Source organism: Marmota flaviventris, chromosome 3 (genome assembly GCF_047511675.1).
Source record: "Marmota flaviventris isolate mMarFla1 chromosome 3, mMarFla1.hap1, whole genome shotgun sequence".
NCBI lineage: Eukaryota > Metazoa > Chordata > Mammalia > Rodentia > Sciuridae > Marmota > Marmota flaviventris.
In genome coordinates, this window is record NC_092500.1 from 89433599 (window position 1) to 89459139 (window position 25541).

At 35.2% G+C, this 25541-nt stretch overlaps 1 protein-coding gene across 1 annotated transcript in view; it reads right to left on the bottom strand.

Moving 5' to 3' along the window:
- Positions 1–15623: 15623 nt before the first annotated feature.
- The window catches only part of Slco1c1 (solute carrier organic anion transporter family member 1C1), a 46865-nt gene continuing 36947 nt past the window's right edge, over positions 15624–25541 (bottom strand). The window contains exons 14-15 of the mRNA XM_027934233.3: positions 17458–17575; positions 15624–15846 (exon numbers count right to left, since the gene is read on the bottom strand). Coding sequence (XP_027790034.2) covers positions 15624–15846; positions 17458–17575 — 341 coding nt within the window. The remainder of the gene's footprint in view (positions 15847–17457; positions 17576–25541) is intronic.

A 25541-nucleotide genomic window follows, 5' to 3' on the forward strand; every position in this document is an offset into this window, starting at 1 on the left:
CCCCACTTTTTCCTCTGATTATTCTTCTCCTTCCCTTCCTCCTCCTCATTCTTCTTTTGAAAAGCATGAAAGGAACTCTAATCAATGAAGCTACAGCAGAAAGACAGGGGGAACCACATCCTTACCCTGTCTTGGAAGGGATGACAATGACTTTGAAGTGTGATAGAAAGGGGAATGAGGGCATGGTTGGAGGTTTGCATAGCTGGAAGATTTTCACAGCTACCAAGGGAGGGGACCTTGATCAGATGTGTCTGGTCCATCATTACCTCAGGATTAGACAGATGGGGGCCTTGTCCACTCTAAGAAAGTGGCTACTTCCTGAGGGGTAGCTTCAACTCTTCACAAGATATTTATCAATTAGACCTTGTTCCTGGGATCCAAGATGACTCAGAACATGGAAGCAGAATTGTCAAGTCTTTAATCCTGCTTTTAGTCAAACATCAGAATTTTGCAGGTAAAAATGAAGAGTGTAAGCCCTCATTATAGTTCCACAACCTTTCGTCTTCAGTCTTGAGGAAACTAGGGTATCAGCCAATCTGGATTTATAGATTTCTTGGCACTTGGTAAACTAGTCTCTAAAGAATGACTGAACATTTAAGCAAAAGGGGGCAGATGTCTAAGACTAAAGGTAGAAATCTCACTATAAATTATAAAGCAAAATACAAAAATAGAGTCAAAGTCAGAACACATTCTACTAAATAAATCTTGTAGGGGATTTTCTCTCTTTTTGAATAGCTCCAGGAGTATGGACTACTAATTAAAAGATATTTGGGATCAGAAAAAAAAAAAAGTCACTTTCTTGTTTCTATCTATATAGAGGTCCCTTGTTTGAAGTGTGAGTTCTGCCTTCTGTGCCAGTGTGACTGGTAGAGGGGCTTTAGTGTCAGGTGACCATGCAGGAGAGTAAGTTCCTTCTCCATAACTTCTCAGTTTTACTTACATTTGGTAGGACCAACACCAGTGCATGTCTCAAGTTACATTTAAAAGGATCATTCTTTTTTACTTTAAATTTTCCTTGCATGACTCTTATTTGACTTTTTTCCACCCTCATGTTTGCACATTTGTTTATCATGTGGATTCCCTGTTCTGTGTTCAAGACCAAGTAGGTAGCCCCTATTTTTGCTTTTCTTCCTACAGTACAGTCAGCCAAGACTCCTCAGGATTAATTTTAGGAATGTGTTCTTTCAGTCTGCAGGGAAAGGCCAGAGTGTTGAAGACAATACAGCTTCCCTTGGAAGTGTGAGGAACATTACCCTCTTCAGTGACTTTCCTCCTTGTGGAATGTACACTAGTTCCCTTCTTATTCTCTAGGGTCCTTGCTATCCCCCTGATTGGAAAGTTGGATGATTCCCCAGAACTACAGTACTCTTAGAGAGGTCCCATCATTCCCTGGGTAACCTTGGATAAGGTTCAAAATATTAGTTTTTTTGTTTGGTTGGTTTTTGTCCTTCCTCACTGCTTGGTGGTAATTCTGCCCCAGATCAGACCTCTTCCATATTACACCCACTTGAAGGAATCTCCCACACTGTTGCTCCAGGGGAGAATATATAGACATTATTTTTCTCTGTATTTCCCCTTCTTTCCCAGACAGTAAGTAACTAGTGCACTCCTCTCTCCTGGATCTTGAGATGAAACAGCAAATAGTTTGATAAGGTAGGAACATTGCTCTTCATTTCTTGCAAAGGTGAAATTGTAACATGGAACTTCACAGGCTTGACTAAAGTCCACACATTCTACTATTAAGCCTGATTTAGAGGTAATTGATTATGTTTTTCTTTGAGTTGAAATTGCCTGACATATAAGTGAATACTTGAAAAACAGTATGCTCACAAGATAGGGCAACAGGCATCTGACATAGCAAGGCATCTCCTTCATGAAGACAACAGCCAGTTGATTGAGGTGGCACAGGGGAGGGAGGGCACAATCTTATGGGCTTCTGCTCATCTGTAGCCAGATTTGACTATTTCAGGGGTCATGGCAAAGGAGTGCAGGCCAAGTGCCTGTTTCCTAGAATATGCCTATGGCAGTAAGGAGGAAAAGGGAAATGCAGTACTCCCTAAATTCTCAAACCCTTCATGGGGCCTGCCCATACCCACCTCCCATTGACCATAGTAAAAATTATCTTAAAAGGACAGCCACCTTCCTGAAGCAGAGAAGAAAAATAACATTTACAGAGGCTCAGACTGTGCCAAGAAGTATGCTGTCGAGATTCATTTCTTACCCCCATTTAAAAAAAAAAAATATCTAGAGGATCTCTTCCTCCTCCATCCCTCTAAGTCAAACTTCAGTTTGTTATGGACCAAGCTGTATGGGAAATCACCAAAGAGACTCCATTTTACCCTAAGACTCCTGTAAGAAATACTTCTCCCATGGGAAACCCCACCTCTGTACCCTCCAACAATTGGTTATCATAGCATACTTGGCAATGCAAAATGGAAAAATTGTTCCTTCTATTCTTATACACTGTACTTGTGCAATGTACCTTAACCGCATAGTATGTTAATGTTTGTCTACACATTAGTAACCATTCTTTTTTTTTAATTCTTTTTTTTTAAATTTTTTATTGTTGGCTGTTCAAAACATTACATAGTTCTTGATATATCATATTTCACACTTTGATTCAAGTGGGTTATGAGCTCCCATTTTTACCCCATATACAGATTGCAGAATCACATCAGTTACACATCCATTGATTTACATATTGCCATACTAGTGTCTGTTGTGTTCTGCTGCCTTTCCTATCCTCTACTATCCCCCCTCCCCTCCCCTCCCCTCTTCTCTCTCTGCCCCCTCTACTGACATTCATTTGTCCCCCTTGTATTATTTTTCCCTTTCCCCTCACTTCCTCTTGTATGTACTTTTGTATAACTCTGAGGGTCTCCTTCCATTTCCATGCAATTTCCCTTCTCTCTCCCTTTCCCTCCCACCTCTCATCCCTGTTTAATGTTAATCTTCTTCTCATGCTCTTCGACCCTACTCTGTTCTTAGTTACTCTCCTTATATCAAAGAAGACATTTGGCATTTGTTTTTTAGGGATTGGCTAGCTTCACTAGAATAGAGGACACAGAAACCAATCCACAAAACTACAACTACCTTATATTTGATAAAGGGGCTAAAAGCATGCAATGGAGGAAGGATAGCATCTTCAACAAATGGTGCTGGGAAAACTGGAAATCCATATGCAACAAAATGAAACTGAATCCCTTTCTCTCGCCATGCACAAAAGTTAATTCAAAATGGATCAAGGAGCTTGATATCAAATCAGAGACACGCCTTCTGATAGAAGAAAAAGTTGGCTACGATCCATTCTTTAACTTATACTCAACTTGGGTTGTTTTGACCCACTTTTCTGCTTATTATTTTAGATCTTGTGATTTTTTGTGTGTGGTTTTTGAATAATAGCAACAGCCACTTATGATTAATGTACTGACATGCTTTACTTGTGGTTTTGAACTATAAATGATGTGCTCTAACCCCTGAAGGGGTCGAAGAGTGAAGACTTGCAGCCTGCCCTTTGGCCCGCCAGCTGCTTTGAGATTGACTCTGTGATTTATTGCAATCTCACCACAGCAAGTTGAAATCAGAAAAGTCAAAGTGGTTAAGTGAATTTGGGACACATTTTAGTTATCTATGTTTATCAATTAACCTCCCCTCCATTTATTACCAGATAAGATGAAAGCAAAGAAACAGGGAGTGTACTCTAATAATTCTATGTAGTTTGTGAAAATAATTGTCTTTCAGCACATTTTAGGAAGGTAACTAGAGGTCCACATCTTCAGACATGAAGCTTCTCTAGTCACAAAGTAATAAAAACAGTATTTCAAACTTCTTTTTAAAATTATGAATGTAATACTTTATATAATTTAACACTATGAACCTGAGGAACATCTCTCTCTCGAAGGGATAGTTAATAGTTTCCGAGGGCATAGAATAAAAGTGTATGGAAGACAGAAGGCATAAAATTTGTAGTAAGTATCATGGCCACCGAAGCATTTTTCCTTTGTGATTTTTAGAAATTTCTTATATGTTGAAATTTCTTAAATGTTGAAATTAGAGAATCTCAAAGGTTCCAACCTGAACATAGAATCCTATAGCAATAAGTTAATCCTTTATCTGTTGTTGAAGTTCCTCTTTAAATAGTTGGCTTTTCAAATTTTTAATCAGTTCAGTGATGATTAACCATCTTTTTAGGTCATTGCCCTTGTGAAACATAAGCAAATTCTCCAGCTCCTTCTAGCATATTCATAAATGTTACTTAGTAACATGTCAGAATTTATACATTACTTTATGTTAATGTTATTTTTTAAATCTTTACTTCTGGGGATGATTTTCAGTTTATCCAAATTGTTACATAAAAGCTTTTCCTTAGAAAATAAATACAACATATTTTTCAAGGTATTTAAAATGATTCCAATAGAAAATAATTCAAGGCAGTTCCTAAAATGTGTCTACCTTTTTATATTAACATTCGAAAGATAAAATGTACTTTCTTTGCTTGGTACATTGTTGTAATATGGTGTGGATGAGTACTGGATGTCCCACATGGGATAGTAAAGTTCCAATTAATTACAAGTTAGGTCTCCTAAATAATAAAAGTTAGCACTGTCTTGCAGGAGAGATTCTTTACCTTAATACCTGAGGAAAGAATGGCCACATAGTTTCTATTGGTGATTTAAAGAAGAAAACTTGATACAGTTGAAAGTGTTTTTTTTTTTTTTTAATAGTAGAAACAGCATTTAGTTAATTTCATAATTCAAGTATTTTCAAGTTCCTACTAAACCTCAGGCATTGGCAGATTAAGTGGTTGTGATAAAGATCAGAAAGCCTCCCTAAAATATGTACTTTTTTTTTTTTTTTTTTAAGAAAAAGTTGGCTAACTCTCTGTAGGATTTTATACAATAAACTGATGGGTTTATTTCCTATGGTGGATCCCATGTTAAAACTTTAATACCTATTATAGGTAAAACGTGAACTACCAAGTATTTGTTGTCTAGATTGAGGCTGAACCCTGAGTCCTTTTTCTCATTGACCTACTTTACATTCTCTCAGTCAAAATGTTCTGTCTTGGCTAATGACATTAAGACCTACCTTATCCTTCATGCATGGCCCCAGTAGAAATAGGAATAAAATATTCTCCTTATAGTTTTTCGGTCATTGTAAAAGCCACGTGTAAACATAGCAATAGGGGTAATTTCCTTAGAGAAAGATCAATTACTGTGATTCAGTAGAGATGTCCCCTATTGGATTTGGTAGGGATTTATTCTGTTAGCAGCTCAGGATCTGGAACTGAGGTGAAAGTTTTGGATTTAAAATGTCACATAGGAGTCATTAAGAGAGAACTGGTAGAAGAAATCTTTGAAGATAGATAAGATCTTTTAAGGGAATATGCAAATATGAGTACAGACACATAAAAATTTAGAAGAGATGTCAAGGAAGAAAAAGCCTGAGAGAAAGCAGTTAGAGCAGTAGCAGGGAATCCAAGAGAGAATGTAGTCACAGAAGCTAAGAGAGAGAGAGAGAAAACAAAAAAAGCTTAAAAAATGTGAAGGACATTAAGTGCTAAAGAAAAATGAGGCCCAAATTTTATGTATTAAATTATAAACTTTGTTATCTGGAAATCAGATTTTTGTAGAATGAATTGAATGAACTGCAAAATAAATATATATTTTGAGCTGAGGCAGACAGTATATATTGATTATCTTTGAACCTGGAAGCATAGTGGTAAAAGTTTGGATCTGAATTCCAGAGTTTTGTGTAAGTGAGTTAGCCTTTCTAAACTTCCTGCCCTCCTCATGCATAACATAGATAATGATTGTATACACATTTTGATTATCCAGACCATTAAGTGAGGTGATATGGTAAAAGGAGTTAGCACAGTACCTGTATATATAGTATTTGATGAATAATAGTTAATATTCTACAGTAATATTCTTATAAGTGTGGTTATAGTGACAGAGGGACAAAACAGGAACTCTAGGGAGCTCCAGGATCAAGAGAGCTGTTTTTATTTCTCTTGTCTTTTTTGTTATTGTCTATTATAATGTTTAATAGCTATAAAGAAACTTTCTGACTAGTAGGAATGCAACATAACAGAAGAAAAATTCGAGAATTTTAATTAGATGAATTAGAATTTTAGAGAATTTTATTTCAGATGCAGATTTTTAAAAAATATTTTTCTGTGTATAGAAAGATCAGTTGTTCAAAGTGTCCTGGGCTTTCAAGATGGAGGACAGGAAGGTATGGAAATAACTAGAAGAAAGAATGCAGCAATAAGGATAGATTAGCAGCTCCTGGTGCCCATGGGTATCTAGGAAATTCCTACGGACTACAGAGTGTTTGAAGACAAAGAATCAGGGAGCCCCTGATGCAAATACAAATGGACCCCTGGAGTATGATGAAGTGGGCAGAAGGGTGAGTGGTGTCCAGGCACAGGTATGACACTTTGCCAGTCCCCAAGCAAACCATGCCCAGATTTAGAATGTCAAAGATTCCATTTGAAAATTCATGAATTAAAAAATGCACAATAATAAACACTCATCACAAGCAGAATTGCAGGAGGAGATAGGTCCTTTCCAAAAGGCAACAGTGTTGGCAGTTATTATTATTATTATTATTATTATTATTATTATTTTATTTTTTAACATGTGTTTCTAAGTTTGGCCAAACAGATGAACTTGTTCATCTACTGAATACTTTGTCTTAGAATTAGACTCTTTCACTGCTTTGGATTTTGCATATGAAGCATGGAGTATATTCCAATAATATTGGCCTTAGGCATGAAATAAATCAATGCCTGGATTTTTAAAATATGGATTTAATGCAAGCCAGACCTGGCCTTAAAGCACTGTGTAATCTGAGTTGTACTAATGTCAGAGGCTGAATGTTAGAAAATGCTGTTTATTAAAGGATCTTATATGTAGACCCACATGAGTAACCTCAGCAGTTAAGTCTAATTAATTGTAAATAATACCCTAAGAAAGTCTTTCTGTAAAGAGACGCTTGTGTAAATTTTATGGGTAAAAGGGTTGTTAGTAATATTTACACATTTTTAAAAATAAGTTGATTCTTTTTTAATGGAGACAAGATATCTTTTTTAAAAAGAAAAATATTTTTTTGTTATTGTAGTTGGACACAACGCCTTTATTTTGTTTATTTTTATGTGGTGCTGAGGATCGAACCCAGGGCCTCAAACGTGCTAGGCGAAAGAACGCTCTACCACTGCTAGGTGAGCGCTCTACCGCTGAGCCACAACCCCAGCAACCCCCCACACTCCATCCCCCCCTACAAGATGTCTTCTACAGCTTCAATTTTTATTGTTATCCTGCCCCTCTCAAGTTTGGGGATGTTCTATCCATCCTGTCATTTCCCACTCTATTCTAGCTCATTACAATAGGAATAATTATTCTTAGACAATTTGTGGAGCTTGCAAACAGTAAATAAATAAACAAGAAATTGTGTATTAAGATATATATTTTACAAATTAAGTCAGGTGAATGGGGCCCACATAAATCCAAATGCTATTTTAAAATAGTGCTTTCAGGGAAGGCCTCCAAAGAGATTTGAACAAAAACAGATTGAGGAATCAAATGACAGTAAGCGAACTGTCCCAGAGACAGGGTGCAGGAAGTGCAAGGACCCTGACATCGAGGCTGCTTGGTGTGTTGGAAGAACAGATGGAAGGCCCAAGGAGTACAGTGGGGGGGCAGGAAGGACCTAGAGCTAAGCAAGAGCTTGACCCAGATTATGTAAAACCAGTGAAAACACTGAATGTATGAATACTGAAAATTACATGCTATGGCAATGTGAGAGTTTTATTTACAAAGTTATCAAAGATTCTCAGAACTAGTGTTTATCCAAAGTTATTCTATCTTAAATTTCAAATGCCTTGATTTAACCTCTGGTTGATTTATGGCAGGTCTCCATAGAGAGAACGTGAGACAAGAAGTAAGGGAACCCAGTTAGCAATCTTAACACAATTAGTAAGTAACTTGATTTTGTGGACTATGGGAATATCAATTCACCTTTGTAACCCAAATCCAAATCTTTCTGTGTGTAAAATAATGAATTCTTAGATCCCCTTCTAGTGCTGATATTCTGATCTCTGTGGTAGGAGTTGCTCTGTGTTCAGAAGTCAGCTCTACTGCAGTTAACAAGTTCTCTTCAGGGTGTGACCTACCAAACACTTTCCTTTCTATCTTTTCATGAGTCAAATATTTTAGGCAACCCAGAACTTAGGCTAGAAAAAAAAAATAAAAAAAAGGAAAAAGAAAACATGGGAAAACAATTTTGATATTTAAATAAAGGTGAAAATTGTGGAATAGACTAGCTTACCATGAAGTCTGTGTGTGGCACTATAGGGGTGAGGGTTCAGAGAGAGCTGAGCAGAGGTGACTGAACTGAATTTTTAAAGAGTAGTAGCATTTAGCAAGCTCCTTGCTAAAGATGATGCTAAAGATATTTCTTCTCTGGGGAGCCAATTAGAAATGTAGACTTTCAGCACCCCCCCCCCCTCCAGAATGACTGGATCAGACTTGCATATTAACATGACAAGATAAAGTTTGAAAAGCCTTGAGAAAAGGTGAAAGGAAGAAGTTGTTTTCTATATGTTTTTGGGACAATGTAGCACATTTAGGAAACTACAGGTAGGTTGTCAGGGACCAGATCCTGAAAGGCAACACTTTCCTAAGAATTCTGAGATCTCCTGAATGTGTTGGAAGCTCCAGGATGATTCTGAATAGCAGAATATTATGAACAAGACTTAGTTTTAGACACATGACAGATGTAAATATCACTGAATTTTCTGGGACAAAAAAATGCTAACTTTGAAGAAGAGTTAAAATAATATTTTTTTTCGTAGATACTCCCTAAAACCTCCCAAAAAATCAACCAACAAAAGAAATAATAAAGCAATAACAGAATTTGGTTAAGAAGCCATTTTACTACAAACATGAAACAACTAAAAGCTTTGCTAAATCTTTTACATATAAAATGAAACAAAAGATTCTAAATAAGTTTTTAGCAAATAAGATCGAATAAAACATTTCAAATCACAATAACAACAAAAACTAGGGACTAGAATTAAATTTTACCGAGAAACACAAAACATTAATAAATGGAGACATATACCATATCCCTGGATGGGAAGTCTCAATATTATAAAAATATATACATTTCTAAGGTTGGAACTGTAAGATTAATGGATACTTTTGGAAACTGAAGAAAGTAGTTTTGAATGTCTCTAGAAGAAAAAAAAATGAATGAACATAATTCAATCATAGGAGGAAAAAATGAATGAACATAATTCAATCATAGGAAGGAAGACAATAAACTGTCAGAAATTAAAGTGTATTTTTGACCATCTTTGGGAGGTGGGGAAATACAATTACATGCTATGGCAGTGTGAGAGTTTTATTTACAAAGTTATCAAGGATTCTCAGAACTAATGTTTATCCAAAGTTATTCTATCTTAAATTTCAAATGCCTTGATTAAACCTCTGGTTGATTTATGGGAATGGGAACGGACCCAGAATTTGTTTATGCTATGCACATTCTGTACACTGAGTTACACCTCGAACTCTTTAGCCATTATTTTTAAGTGAATAGGTGTTTTTGTTTTGTTTTGTTTTGTTTTTTTGATACAGAGTCTGTGTTGCCCAGGCTGGGCTCAAACTTGTGATCCTCCCATCTCCACCTCCTGAATAGTTAGGTTTGTAGGTGTGTATCACTGTGACTGGCTTAAAATGTATTTTTACAATCTAAATGTAATTCTTATATAGTGTAATCATGAACAGAAGTAGGCATATTAATAAAATAAGAAATTTCCCCAAAGTCCCACAATATAGAGAAAGTATATTAATTAATAAACAGTATTGGAACAAGTGACTAACTTGTCAAAATGACTAGTTTCCTTATTTCAAAATACTACATGAAAATAAATCCATAGCTAGTAAATACTTTAATTTAGAAATTAAGCCATAAAATGTAGATAAACTAGGTAATCATTTCATCTTAAGGTAAAAAAACCATCTTAAGCACACATGCAATTATAGAATTTATAAAAGAGATGCATGATTATATAAACAGTTTTAAATCTGCAAGTTAAAAATCACATGAAACAAAATTTAAAATTAAGCTTCCAAATAAAATTGTTCATGGGATCTGCTAAAAGTTAACATCATTAATAATTGTAACAATAAATATGTAAGCAAGGCTGTGGATTAATTTATAAAAGAATAGATATGAACAGTAGATTAACAAAAGTTTAAACCACTGGCAAGGAAATAAAACCCAAAACATTGAAATCTTATTTTTCAATTTATAAAACTGAAAAATTGGTAGAGGTTTCAAAGCTGTGGTAAGCTCAATTGCCTTTCTTTGTTTGAATGACTTTATTTAGTATGCCTTTATTTAATACATCATCTCCAGGAACCCATTTTAACTATAGAAAAATAAGGGAAAAGATGCATGCAAGAAGTATTTTTCATAGATTTGTTTTTATATAAAAAAGACATATAAAGTAAAAATAATTTATTAGTATATTTGGCCTTACATTCTTGAATATAGTAGCAAAAAACCTTGGAATTGTGAGTAGGAGACAGGAAATTAAAACATTTATACTTTTTTCATTTTGAATGTATAATATTGTATTTAACTAATTCCTATTTTTTAAACTTTTTTATTTATATATGACAAAAGAATGCATTACAATACTTATTACATATATAGAGCACAGTTTTTCATATCTTTGGTTGTATACATAGTATATTCACACCAATTCATGTCTTCATACATGTACTTTGGGTAATAATGATCATCATATTCAACCATCATTAATTACTCCATGTCCCACTCCTTCCCTTCCAACCCCTCTTCCCTATGTAGAGTTCCTCTATTCTTCCCAGGCTCCCATCTCCTTACCCCACTATGAGTCAACCTCCTTATATCAGAGAAAACATTCAGCATTTGGTTTTTTGGGACTGGCTAACTTCACTTAACATTATCTTCTCTAACTCCATCCATTTACCTGCAAATGCCATGATTTTATTCTCTTTGATTGCTGGGTAATATTTCATTGTGTATATATGCCACATTTTTTTATCCATTCATCTGTTGAAGGGCATCTAGGTTGGTTCCACAGTTTAGCTATTGTGAATTGTGCTGCTGTAAACATTGATGTGGCTGTGTCCCTGTAGTATGTATGTATATAGACCAAGGGGAGGGATAGCTGGGTCAAACAGTGGTTCTATTCCCAATTTTCCAATTTTGGAATGTACTGAAATCTCCATACTGCTTTCCATATTGGCTGCACCAATTTTCAGTTCCACCAGCAGTGTATGTATGAGTATACCTTTTTCCCCACATCCACAGCACTTATTGTTGTAAAACATTTATACTTTCTAATCTTGCACTGGAGTCAATAGACAGTATTTATTGTTTGATTCATGATATTTCAAGAAAATAAAAATAATGTATGATTACAAGGCTACAAATCAAAAATCTGGGTAAAGATTTTTTTTAAGTATATTTAATGAAGGTAGAAGGAAGAAAGTAATGAAAGAAGAAACAAAAGTTAATCAGTTACAGGTGTTAGAAAAACAGAATTCAAAACCATTGTTTTGAAAAATCTAATTTTAAAAAGTAATTTTCAACATAAAATACAAAAAAGAGACAGTTAATAGATGTTGCCCAAATTTGGTAGATAAAGAAAGTGATATGAAAGTGACCATCAGAAAGATCAACAAACCAAACTGGACAGAAGTGAGTTCGCGAAGACTGTTACTTCTCATTTAAAAACATTTTATATCATTTAACTTTTATTTAGCCATGTTTGTTTTAAGATACTAAAATTTCCTAGTGTGGATATACAGAATTGACTGTTAGAGGAGTTATTAAAGACTAGTGATTTAGGACATACAAGCACAGCGTGACTATAAATCTTATAAACTTTAGTTTAAATCTTGGCTCCACCAATTGCTAGAACTTGTTGGCTTTGGACAAACCATGAAAACTCTCTAAGCCTCAGTTTCTTCCTCTGAAATTATCAATAACAATACATAGCACAGGAAATTATTGTGATCTTATCTAAAGCACTCAGCACAGAGAATTCTTGCTATTGTATTTAATAGCTGTTTTAAAATTATAAAAACAATAAATATTCTCAAGTACATGTTACAGTCAATTTATTCCTTAAAAAGCTGCCTTATGTATGAGTATAGGTATGTGATATTTAGATGGAAATTCCTTCAAAGCAAATGGTTACAAAAGTTCTTCCAACAATTTTTTGAGGTTTTGAAATGTTTGTTTTGAATGCTGGCTTCTTCTTTTTTTTTTTTTGTACCGGGAATTGAACTCAGGGGCACTCGACCACTGAGCCACATCCTCAGCCCTATTTTATATTTTATTTAGAGACAGAATCTCACTGACTCACTGAGTTGCTTACTGCCTTGCTTTTGCTGAGGCTGGCTTTGAACTTGCAATTCTCCTGACTCAGCATCCCAAGCTGCTAGGATTACAGGCTTGCGCCACTGCATTCAGCCAAATGCCTGCTTTTGAGGTGTCATGATGTAATGAAAGAACCAGCATTAGTCTGCCTGCTTCTACCTTGGGCAGGTCATTTAATCTAATCTAAGTCACACCATCTGGCAGGTAGACTTGCTGGAGTCTACTTGCCTAAAGGTTAGAGGTAATCAGATGTCAATTTTAAATGCTTGTCACCTCTAGGAGCCATGACTATAGAAGAGAATAAAGTGGCCCATTGACCATGTAACAATTGTGGGATCCCACACATCAATCAAGACCTTGCCTAGGATGTTTGGCCCTGAGACTAAGGGAAGTGTTTTGATCTCTGAAATGAGGTTTGGTTTGTTTTTAAAACAAACAAAAAAAATTAATCATGTGCTTTCTGGGGCATAAAAAGTCTGCTTACTTCTGTCAGATGAGTTTATTTATCTAAAATCTCAGGGTTGCTTTTAGTCCATTCAATTCCCTATTAAATGATGCTCTCAGATGCCATGCAGCTGAGTTCTGTACACATAATTCCACTGTGAATGAATGGTCATACGTAAAAACACACTTCCTTTTAATTGGCATTCAGTCCTTTATGAAAGAGACCATCCTTTCATCATCCTCTAGGCTGATTTGTATTTTTCAAGTTATTGGAGAGTAAATTGGAAAGGATTCTGTTTAGCAATTTACTTGCAAAGGAGTTATTTTTCAGGATATTGCTACAAAAAGCTTTGAAAAATAAAGAGGATGTGGGAGACAGGATGAGAATTTGAATTTGAATTTGAATTACATCTCTACAAAGAAAACCCTTGATGAGTGCACTCACTCACCCATTCAGTAAATATTTGTTATGGGTAAGACTTACAGACAAAAAAGGATTCCTGCTCGGCTGGCAGACAGCAGCAGGTCTGAAGCAGGCCTGCTGGAAACAAAACATCGGTGTTCATTTTCAAAAACAACAAAATAATGCAACAATCAAGAATTCAAACAAAATGACAAAGTTAATAAATACATTCAAGGGACATTTTCTCTCTTCTACGGTCTCAAACTTTCCCTTCCCATTCATATTGGCAGAATTGGTATATAAAGGGAAAAATAAAAGACTGCAAACAATTTAGTTTGTATTATTTAGTTGCTGTACTGCATTAAGTATGGGTACCAAATTTTTCATCTGGGCCTTCTTGCCGGGCTTAGGTTCCAAGAAACACCTCACACAGAGGATTAACTGGGAGTATCCTGTTTATGTTTGTTTGTTCTAAAGGCTACTAAGAATGCATTGCACTCAGAGTCTTCACAGTTCCAAAGGATCATCCTTCATCATATGACTTAAGTTAATGGCATGTTTTGGGTTTATCTATTTTTAAAAAGCAAAGCATTTCAAACTTTAAAACAACAGCATTTGAAGAAAAGAATATGTTATGTAAATTATTTCTGTGATTTATATTGATCATTGATTTTCTTCAAGATGTTGAATTATGCACATGAAGATGGCTACCCAAGCAGACTGAATTAAGTAATGTAGAGACATTAAAAATAATAAAAACAGTTTATTTAGTATCACATTATTGGGTCAGGTTGTTATAATGGGAAGACAACTTTAGATTTAGACCTGGATTTGATTCTGGCAGTGTATCTCCAAGGCTAAGCAGTTTATCTAATTTTGCTTAACCCAGTTGCATCAGCTATAAAATGGGGATTCTCATGCCAGAATGCTGAAAAGATTAAGTAATACAGTTCCTAGAATGGCTGGTATAATATCTAGTTAAGGATTCCAAGTTTGACTTTGAAAATCTCCTTGGGAAGTAAAGGTCCTCCTCCTATGCATCTGAGGCACCCTGTGGTCTTACTCAGATTTGAATACCCTTCAGTCTTACATTCTTAGCCCAACTTTCCCTTCCACCTGGTCTTCTCCAGATTGTGCAGGACTCACAGAACATGGACAATATTGGATTGGTGAGCTGGCTGAACAGGGTGCCACGCTGGAGCAGGGTGGGTGTCTCTATCCTAAATTGTCTTTTTTTTTAAAGAATCCTCTTTCAAGCTATATTGGAGAAAGAAAAATTATACAGAGTAGAGTTAAATATTAAAGATGGTGTTCTGATAAATCTACTAAGTCTCGTCGGAGGAGTACCAAAAAGCCAGGAAAGAGGCAATGGGTGTGATGTATTTTCCAGTTGTGGAGAAATGGTTACCTGACAGGCTATGCAGCTTCCTCCCAAGAATGACTAGGCTCTGTGATGGGAGACAGGTGATACCAAAAGGCGCCACAGCCAGCCTACTGTCACTCAATCCATTACTCTGTTTCTCTGTTATAATATCTAAGATTATCATAGATTTTCAGAAATTCAATTTCCAAATGCTTTTTAGGAACACATCATACACATAAGTAGAGAGTTGCCCGTAAACATTAAAACATGGACAATATTTACTTAATATTTTCAACCCATTGAATTCATAGGACACTAATACACGTTAACATTAATTTTTATTAATGTATAAACACAGTTACTTATAGTGTCACACAAAAAACACATGCAAATAATTAGTAGAAGAATGAATGATCCAAAATTCCAATCTCTCAAGATCACTTTGCCAAACACATTTCTGTATCCATTGTTGTATTTCAAAGGAAAGAAGAGCTTAAAAATGAATCTCCTTCTCCATGTGGAGTCCATCCTAACATCATTGTTAAGAAAACACTTGAAGGAGCCTAAGTTATGACTTAACTTTCTAACAGTATTACCTGGCTTTTGAAAAGTAAGTAAGTTTAGAAATTATTTTACAGATAACAATCATACAGTAGAGACAATAGTTCTTTAGGAATATAGCTAACATATCAATGGGCATTAGGCAAGATAAAGCAGAATCTGTAAATAATGCAAGGAGTCTGTATACAAATTAAAAGATAGAAAGCTAGTTTTGTCATCTGCATCTTTTGTTCTGCTTAATGATATTGATTATGGGAATATTATCTAGTGCCTAGGGTCAAAAGCAAAGTAGAATTTTTTTTCTTTTTGCATGAAGAAAGAAATTACACATTTAAACCCCTTTTGATTAAACTTTTATTTGTTTGCTGAATTTCCACACATTAGAGAACACACCTTTGAGTTGTCACTTTTCTAGAGTCGTGTTTCCTTGCCGGGCCAGTAGTTGGGCTGTAGCAAATGATCACTTGGAGAACAATTTTCCTTCCTAAATCTTGGAGACACCATTGTTTTTTCTCTCTTGGTTATGAAGCTTCTATGTTTTGAAACATAATTTTTCTTTAAAACAAACAGTACTGCAATACTTAGGAAAATGGATACTATGCCCAGTATCATAGTTAGTCCCAGATATATGTGTCTGGAAGAGGAGAGAATTTCAGTCAGAATTATTGCAACTACCTAACTTGAAATAAAATGTACAAGGAAGGTAATGACATCATCTTGATGGTTTTCTTTAAGAATGCAGCTTTAGAGTAGAATGTTGGCTATTACATGCCTTTCTATGAACACTGGTAGCCAGCCAATCAAAGGCAATGTGCTAATATAAAGAAATTTCTCAGCAGTACTATCATTTTTAGTTACTACAAACTATGTAATCAGCTCTATGCTCTCTGAAAATGAGTCCCTTAGACCAGATAACCACATCCTTGTTTGCCCAGAGCAGTCCCAGTATATGTTAGCATTGTTTCAATGGTAATATTATTTTTGCAATTTTTTTTCTTTTTTCTTTTTTTACCCTGCGGTGCTGGGGATTGAAGCCAGGGCCTTGAGCATACCAGATATATTTAATGTCACTGAGCTATAGCCCCAGCCACAAGTGTAATTTTAATAATGCCCCCTTTCACTCTCAACAGTGTCCAATTTGCATGAGAAACTGTGTGGTTACCCCATCCTCAGATCTTTCCCAAATTCATTTCTATGAAACAAGTGCATGAAACAATGTTAAGGGGAATTGGATCCCTCAATAAAGCTGAATGACTTAAGAATAAACCAGAGGTTTAAATCAATTTCTTCCATGAGAAGTCTGAGGTTCCATACTCTGACAGAAAATACGAAGGTAGGGAAAGGCAGGGTAAATGTTGCATTACGGTCACCTTTTAAACGTACGTTCAGTCTCTGGATTATATTGTCTCCACACTAAAGTGAATACAGCCTTAGCAAATGAGCAAAGCCCAAATTATACTCACAGATCAGGTCCCTTTCAAAGACCAAAATAAATTTCACACATAACATCAAAGCCTATTAAATCAAACATGGTTATTTGAGATGGTCTGCCCAATTCACATCCGACTTAGATGGCTCAGCACCAAGTTTATTTCTCTAAGAAATGCTCAGTTTGTAAGTCTTTTAGAAAATCCTCTTGCTTTTAAGCTATTGAAGCATTGCTTTAAGCAACAAGAGGACTAAATGTTTGATGAACTGAACTGAATGATACTATAGTGAAAATAACAAGCCCTCCACCCCATACACACTCACCCACACAGCGGAAACCTTTTACTTTTATGCATTTCAAGTACTGAAATAATTGAACATCAGTTTGGCAATAAGAGCAGGAGAGATTCAGAGCCAAATTCAACTCTTGCCCAAGGGGATTATAACTGACGTAAATGGTACAGTTTGGCTCAGTATGAAAAAGAATAGAATTAAATCCAAAATGTGACCCAAATTTAAATGCTTCTGAGTTTCAGGGAGTTACTTACCCATTTGTGTCTATGAACTTCCAAAATGCTACTATATTCTGGAATCTTTAACATATTTTTTAAATGATTATTCATTTAAAGTGGAAATCTATGTAAGGAATGGGGAAAATGAAATACCTAGCATAGAACCAAATAATAAAATTATTTATAAAACAGACTTTTTGGTTAGACTGTTCTTCACTTTGCAAGCAGTGAAACTACATGAGGACTTATTAGTGGCAGTCACACTGGTGTTGTAGAAGCAACATCCCAGTTGGAACATATGGTACCTGAAAGCATTTGAATCATATAATCTGCAGGATCCTCTGCTTCCACATCTTTTAAATCCCCACTTAAGGCATGAAGTGTCCATCAAAACTCCAAAATATACTGGAGCTGGGATTCCTGCTGTGAGGAAGACAAATAATGACTCCTAAAAGCATATGCATACGTTTGATTATAAGTGTTATCTGAAACCATTGACTTTTAGTACAATAATTAATGTGTGGGAGATGAAAGGCTATCGGTTATATGCTGAAATCTACAAACTTCTTTCTCTAGCTCTGTCTTTTCTCATAAGCTCCAAACTCATGCAATAGCTGCCATTTGTTTACCTCCAGAAGACTGTCTCCCATTATGTCAAACTCAATACAGGACAGCTTCTTTCTCCAAAGAACTGTCTCTTCTTTTAGTAGCCACCCTGGCAACTAAAACTCAAGTTACAAGTTTGGAAGTCACCTTTGATTCCACCATCTCCTTTCTCTGTTCATCACGACGACATTAATCCATACTAAATCATGCCAATGTCACCTCCTAGATACAACACATTCTGTTGTCTCTATTCTTTCTGACATTACTTATACCCTTATGTAAAACAATAGAGGATTGATGATTCTGCTCTTTTTTAACCTTCTGCAATCCATTAACCACAAAGATGTTGGGTCATTCAATTAGGCAGATAATTGCTTAAGACAAGCATTGCCAACTGGACACTGGGTCTCATGTATATTTCTAGCCTCATTTGGGCAATATTCACTATCTTATATTTCAAACTTTAATTTTACTGAATTTTTTTTCACTGCTTCCCACTTGCTAGCCTTTTATAATTTTCTTTATCTGAAACACTTTCCACTTTATCCCTTCCCCTTCTTAATGCACTCACCCTGTGAATTTCACTTTAAATATTTTCCCCCAGGAAAGTCTATTCTGATGACCTAAATGATATTAAATCATTTTGTTCTACATCACACAGCACTTGTATTCCTTTCAAAACCTTTAATTCTCCTGTAATGGCTTGTTTAATTGCCTTTCCTGGTACAATGAAAGCTATATGGGAGCAGGAAACATGTCTTTCTTACACATGCTATAAATTCAAATAGATTCTCAATCAGTTTATTGAGAACTTAACTCATTTTTCTAGAGAAAAGACAATCTCTCACATACAAATCTTAACAAAAGTATTAGGAGATAATTACAATGTGTTCACCACTCAATTTAGTTTTTTCATGATTTGAACTGGTAGTCCATGAATTTGTTATTTAATCTGCATAAGTTTGTGTTTTTAATAAGTAGCTAATATTTAAGAGTCAGGAGATTTCATGTGAAATTGTAGATTTCTAAATTCTCTTAAAAGCTGCATTATCTGGCAGTCCTTGGTAACAGCTGGCTGGAGTAGAATAGCAGCTGTTTCCACCCTGACTCTCCACCCGTTATGTCCATGTGTACTTCATTCTCCAGATCCAAATCTGCTCTCCTGCTGCCGTCTTTACTTATTTCCATCAACTGCCTGGATATTTTTTGGCATTGGAGTTTTTAATCTCTTTTATATGTTTTCTTCTGTTATAAATTACTTTGTGTACTTATACAGAATAATATACTCTCCCTAAAACTTTTAAGTCACATAAGCACATTAATGACAATTCCAAAAGAGATTATCAATTTGCTCCTTGATAACATATAGGAAATATTTTAAAAATATTTTTGATTGGAATGTCTACCTATGCTTTACAAATACTCATGTAATAGTTGATTCAATTCAGTATCATCAAAAGTTGCTTAAACTTTAGGTGAAAGATTTTGGGGTAACAGAATATTCACATAATCTCAAGATGTCATACAATTTATTAATTACAAAAGATTTACAATGGACAAAATTGGTGGACACTATTTTCATCAAGAGGACAATCTAAATGTCAAGTGCTAATATAAATTGAAATCATGTGCTTCCCACTGGGATGTACCAAGCAGCATATAATAGCACCTGCATAGTGTTCTCACCAAATATATTTGATCTACTTTTTATCAAAAACAAACAGATAGATATTCATCATATTTGGCCACCATCCAAGATGATGCCCCTCTGGTCATCTTCTATCATCATCCTTTCATTTCCATACTCTCTGTGCTCACTCCTCCCCACAAATCCCTACTGTAAGCAGCTCCCTCCCAGACCTTTAGGGAATCCCCTTTAGGAAATTCTCATTCAGAGACAAATTCCCTTCCAAGGAAACTCTCCCACTTTCTCTCTTAAATGAAAACATTCTTTTCCCGCAAGATACCACTTACTCTTTGTCTCCCTTTGGTGGGGAATGTTCTTTATGTATTTTCTACATTTCACAGGACCATATCTGAAGTGGGGTTTGGCACGCTGCTACTACGTTGTCACTACCTCCAAGCTCTAACTCTTTCAACATTGCTTCTTTGAGGTTCATGCCAAACAGCTTCTCTTTATTGAAGCTATTTAACTGTCACTGAATATATTGCTACCTGTCTCCCAGTATTCCTCTGTACTCAATTGTCCATCAGTCTGGATGACTTCTATATTTTTATCAATAAGAATATATCTTGGGGGTTTTTCAAGATGGCAGAATAAAGGAGGTCACCTTCCTGGCCACTCTGTAGAGTGAAGCCCAGAAAGCAGACAGGCAGCTACTCAGCAAGGGGGGTGAACAAAAAAAAAAGCCGGGGTGGGGAGTTTTACTGAAATGTAAAACTGGACACTCAAAGCAGATTGGGGACACAGGAGGTCGGATATAATAAACTAAGGAGGAAATCTCCAGCAGCACAGCCACTGCCATGGCTGGGCTGGAAGCACCAGCCAGAGCAATCCCTCTATCAGCATAGTGGAGGGATAAGGGAATTAAAGAAACCCACAGTTTTGGGAGACCCAAGGCATATCTAGGTACAGGGCGTTTAGAGATCAAGGCCATTGCCTGGCAAACCTGAAAGATGCACTGCACAATATCTATGTACAGGGAAAGAAGCCTCCATCTCTCCAGGTAGTGTGCAGAGGACAAAGGAAGGAAATATTTTGCAGCTTCTGCCAAGGGGCTGGCAGCTGAGGGGGACGATTCCCGGCAAACCCAAGTTTGACCTGAAATACAGGCCCAGTAAATACACACTGAATGACATACAGTGTGCTTAAGTGACCAGGAGAAAAATCAACTCTTCATGGAAACCCACCTGGCTCTACTCTTCCTCCTCCAATCTGAACGCTTACAGGACCACCTGGGAGAGCCATGCCTGGCCAGGAATTTGGAAGAGCAGGGGCTGGAGAGATTGAGTTTGGAGATGGAACCCAAGATCAGGAAACACGGGGCCGCAGGTGACTGGAAACTAAGAATTGGCTCCTCCACCACATGAGTGGAACCCAGGTGAGTCCTTCAGGGTGGACTGGCAATTACTGGGCCCTGGAGGTGCACTGATTTAAAATCTCCAGAACATTTTGAACTCCAATGGAAAGAATTCTTTAACTTTCATCAAGATCTTTTTTTCTTTTTTCTCTGTTTAATTGTAACCTTAATGCTACGTGTATATTTATAAATATTCATATTTGGTTTTTTTTCCTCATTTCTGACATTTTTAAAGCCAGTTATTTTTCATGGATTAATTTTTTGTGAACTAGGATGCTTGATTAGAGTATTTTAGTTTTGTATTCTCTTACTTTATTTTTGATTTTTTTAGTTTTTATTTTATATATGTATATATTTCCCCTACTGTTTCCCTTGATCCTCTCTTTACTTCTGCTAACAGCCAATCTCTATTGTTCTCTCCTTTACTCCTCCTTTAATTATTTTACTACTTCTCTCCTGCTCTCTCATAATCATCCTACCCTATGTCATTTCTTCTTTCTCCCCATCCACCATTTGAAATTATAAACTCTTTTGCAAACTTGCTGTTTTTACTATAGGCAATAACTGATCATATTATTTCTGTTTATTGTGATAATTAACATTGTAGGCATTATAGTAGAAACCATTTGGTTCAATGCTGTATATTGTTTGCATTGGTGATGGTTATTATTTTTCTCCTCCTGAACAGTGAAGTACTAGAAACATTCAGGGAAACTACAGGTCCAGAGGGTAGAAACTCTATTGCCTCAGATCCATACTACTAGATGGGTAGACACATAAATAACATGAAATCAAGGGAACAAATTGCCCCAAACAAACCAAAATAATCCAATAACAGAATCCATCAACACCACATTGGAAGTAGAAGATATGTCAAAATATAAGAAGTGAAAGATCACTTCAATAAAGAGGCAGAGATTCTGGTGGCGGGCAGGGGGGGACTAAGCAGAAATTCTTGAAATGAAGGAAACAATAAGCCAACTTAAAAATTCAGTAGAAAGCATCACCAACAGACTAATCCACTTGGAAGACACAACCTCAGGCAATGAAGATAAAATATATAATCCTGAAGATAGATTTGACCACAGAGAGAGGATGTTAAGAAACCATGAACAGAACTTCCAAGAACTATGGGATAACATGTAAAGACCAAATTTAAGATTTATTGGAACAGAGGAAGGCATGGAGATACAAACCAAAGGAATGCACAATATTTTCAATGAAATAATATCAGAAAAAATTCTCAAATCTAAAGAATGAAATGGAAAATCAAATAGAAGAGGCTTATAGGACCCCAAATGAACAAAATTACAACAGACCCACACCAAGGCACATTATAATGAAAATGCCTAACATACAGAATAAGGAGAATTTTAAAGACTGTGAGAGAAAAATATCAGCCTATGTATAGGGGGAAAACAATTCAGATCTCATCTGATTTCTTAACCCAGACCCTCAAAGCTAGGAGGTCCTGGAATAACATATACCATGCTCTGAAAGAAAATGGATGCCAACCAAGAATCCTATACCAGCAAAATTAAGCTTCAGGTTTGAAGATGAAATAAAAATCTTACATGATAAACAAAAGTTAGAAGAATTCATAACTGGAAAGCCTACACTATAGAACATTCTCAACAAAATATTCCATGAAGATGAAATGAAAAAAAAAAAGTGAAAACTAGCAAAGGGAGGAATTACACTAAAGAAATAGTCAAAGGAGAAACTAATTCAAATTAAAAACTAGAAATAAACCGAAATAACTGGGAATATAAATAATATTTCAATAATAACCTTGAATATTAATGGCCCAACTCATCAATCAACAGACACAAACTGGCAGACTGGATTAAAAAAATAGGACCCAACAATATACTGTGTCCAAAAGACTCACCTCATAGGCAAAGACATCCACAGACTGAAGGTGAAAGGATGGGAAAAAAACATATCACTCATGTGGATTGTGAAAACAAGAAGGGGTTTCTATCCTCATATCCGATAAAGTGGACTTTAAGCCAAAGTTAAGCAGAAGAGACAAAGAAGTACATTTCATACTGCTTAAAGTAATTATACTTCAACAAGACATAACAATCGTAAATAATTATGCCCCAAACAATGGAGTATTCTACATATATCAAACAAAACCTTCTCAATTTCAAGAATCAAATAGACCACAATACAATAATACTAGGTGACTTTAACATGCTTCTGTCACCATTGGATAGATCCTCCAAACAAAAACTAAATAAAGAAGCTATAGAAATAAAAAATGCAATTGATACTTTAGACTTAACAGACATATATAGAATATTTCATCCATCAATGACTGAATTCACTTTCTTCTCAGCAGCACACAGACCCATCTGTAATATAGACCATGTTATGTAAGCTATCAGATATGTTGGCATAGAATTGTACTATTACCTTAATATTTCCTTTTAATGTTTATAGGGTTATTTTAATAGCTCTCTTTCCATGGATATTAATTTTTGTGTTCTTGCTTTTTCCTTGATTAGACTTATTCAATTTTTATCAAATGTTAGCTGTATTATTTCTTCTCTATTTCATATATTTCTTCTCCCTTATTTTTTCCTTTTTACTACATAATTTGAAAATAATTTGTTATTCTAGCTTCTTTCTGATACAAGTACTTTAAGTTATAAATGTTCATATGAGTACTGTTTCATCCAAGAGATCTTGATATTTTAAGCCTTTAATGTCACTTAGTTCAAAGCACTTATTTATTTTTCTTGTGCTTTCTTTCTTGACCTGTGAGATATTTATAAGTGTGCCATTTTATTTTGAAATAGTTGACATGTGGGGGTGAGGCTCTATGTATCTTAAGGTGATTGATTTCTAATGTGATAAATCATGCAGGAATCACAGTCTGCATGATTTCATTTTTTTAAAAAAGCAATGGAAATTCTTTTTAATATTGATCATGTTGGTTGCATACATGTCAAATTGATCAAACTGCATACTTTAAATATGTGCATTTTATTGTTTTTCAATTTTACCTAAATAAAGCTATGGGGGGAAAAAAGCAAACTGATAATTCCAAATGATGGAATATTCTACAAAACAACTGGCTTTGCCTCTTTTTAAAAAATGAAGGATTTTTAGAGACAAAAAGGTAACTAAATACAATGTGTGGCCCTTGATAAACTCTCAATCAAAAGCGGGAAAGTATTATAGATGTTATTATTGTTACAGCAAAAGAAATTTGAATGTGAAATATATCATAGGCAAAGTATCATATCAATGTTGGGTTTCTTACTTGCCAAAATGGTACCGGGGGTATATAAGACCATGTTTGCTCTCATAGGAGAATACAGACTGAGGTCTTCAGCAGTGATGTGTCAGAATGTCCACTACATATTTACAAATGATTCAGCAAAATATATATATGATGAAAGAAAGAAAGGTTAGTGTCTTTTTGACACATATGATGAATCCAAATGAAGGCTATACAGGCATTCATTATAATTTTTTAAAATCTTCTTTAGAAGAGTTTTTCACAATAAATAATTGGAAAAAATGATAGAGGGAAGTAAAACCTATAAATTAAAAGAGATTTAAGAGTTATATCAGCTAAGTTCAATGTGTGAACTTTGTTGATTCAAATAGCATGTATAAGGAAATATATAATTTTAAATAGCTGAACATTAAGTGTATATTCACTGATACAAAAAAAAGTTATTTTTAAGCTATGATAATCATTAGACCAAAAGAAACCATTGTGTTTATAATTAGAAGTACACACTGAAATTTTTATGGAAGAAATGAAGTTAGGTGGGACTTCTATCCCCCCTCACCTTTGGTATCAAGGATTGAACCCAGAGGTGCTTAACCACTGAGTCACATCCCCATCCCTCAGTTTCACTGAGTTGTTTAGGCCTTACTAATTTGCTGCATCTGGCTTTTAATTTGTGATCTTCCTGCCTCAGCCTCCTGAGCTGCTGGAATTACAGGCACGTACTACCACGCCAGACTTAGCCATTTTTCTATTTGGTTGTTTGGTGGTCTTTTTCTTAAAATTTAAATCTCTTTATAATGGAGATATTATATATTTGTTATATAAATTACAAAACTTTCACAGATTATCATTTGTTTCTTGACTCTGTTTACTTTTTGGCATTTTCAAATATTATTATTATCACATCATTTTTATAAATCATTTCCTTTAGTTAGAATTGTTTTTACTTTGTAGGTTACATCTATAATCCTAAAGACAAATAGATACTGAGGTCAGTTCCAGCCAGGGATATACATCAGGCTCAACATCTAATCTCTTCTAGAGAATCTCTGTTTTTATATTGTAGAACTGCAGTGAGCCATGAGGGCACTACCTTCATGTTTGTTTCTTTCCCAGTTTCACTAGGATTATATGGTATCTTCATACCCAACCATTTGATATCAAGATCTATGTAAACCAAATTTCAATTTTTAAAAAGCTTCAGGTTTTTCTTCCTATATAGTTCTCTTTTGTCAAATTTCAGAGGAATGTTTACAATTATTTTATTTTCTTCTTTAGACTGTGAACTCTTTAAGGACAGAAATCTTATCAATTTCATTCACTGTTTTATTTGGGTTTTAACCAATGCATATTAAAAATTTGCATAGTCAGAAAAACATTCAATTATATTTTAAAGAATTGTCTACTTAAATCCCCTTGTTTTCTTTAAATGATCTTGCTAACTAATGTCATATCCTAGGGATGAGCATTGAGAGCAGTTCAAAAGGAT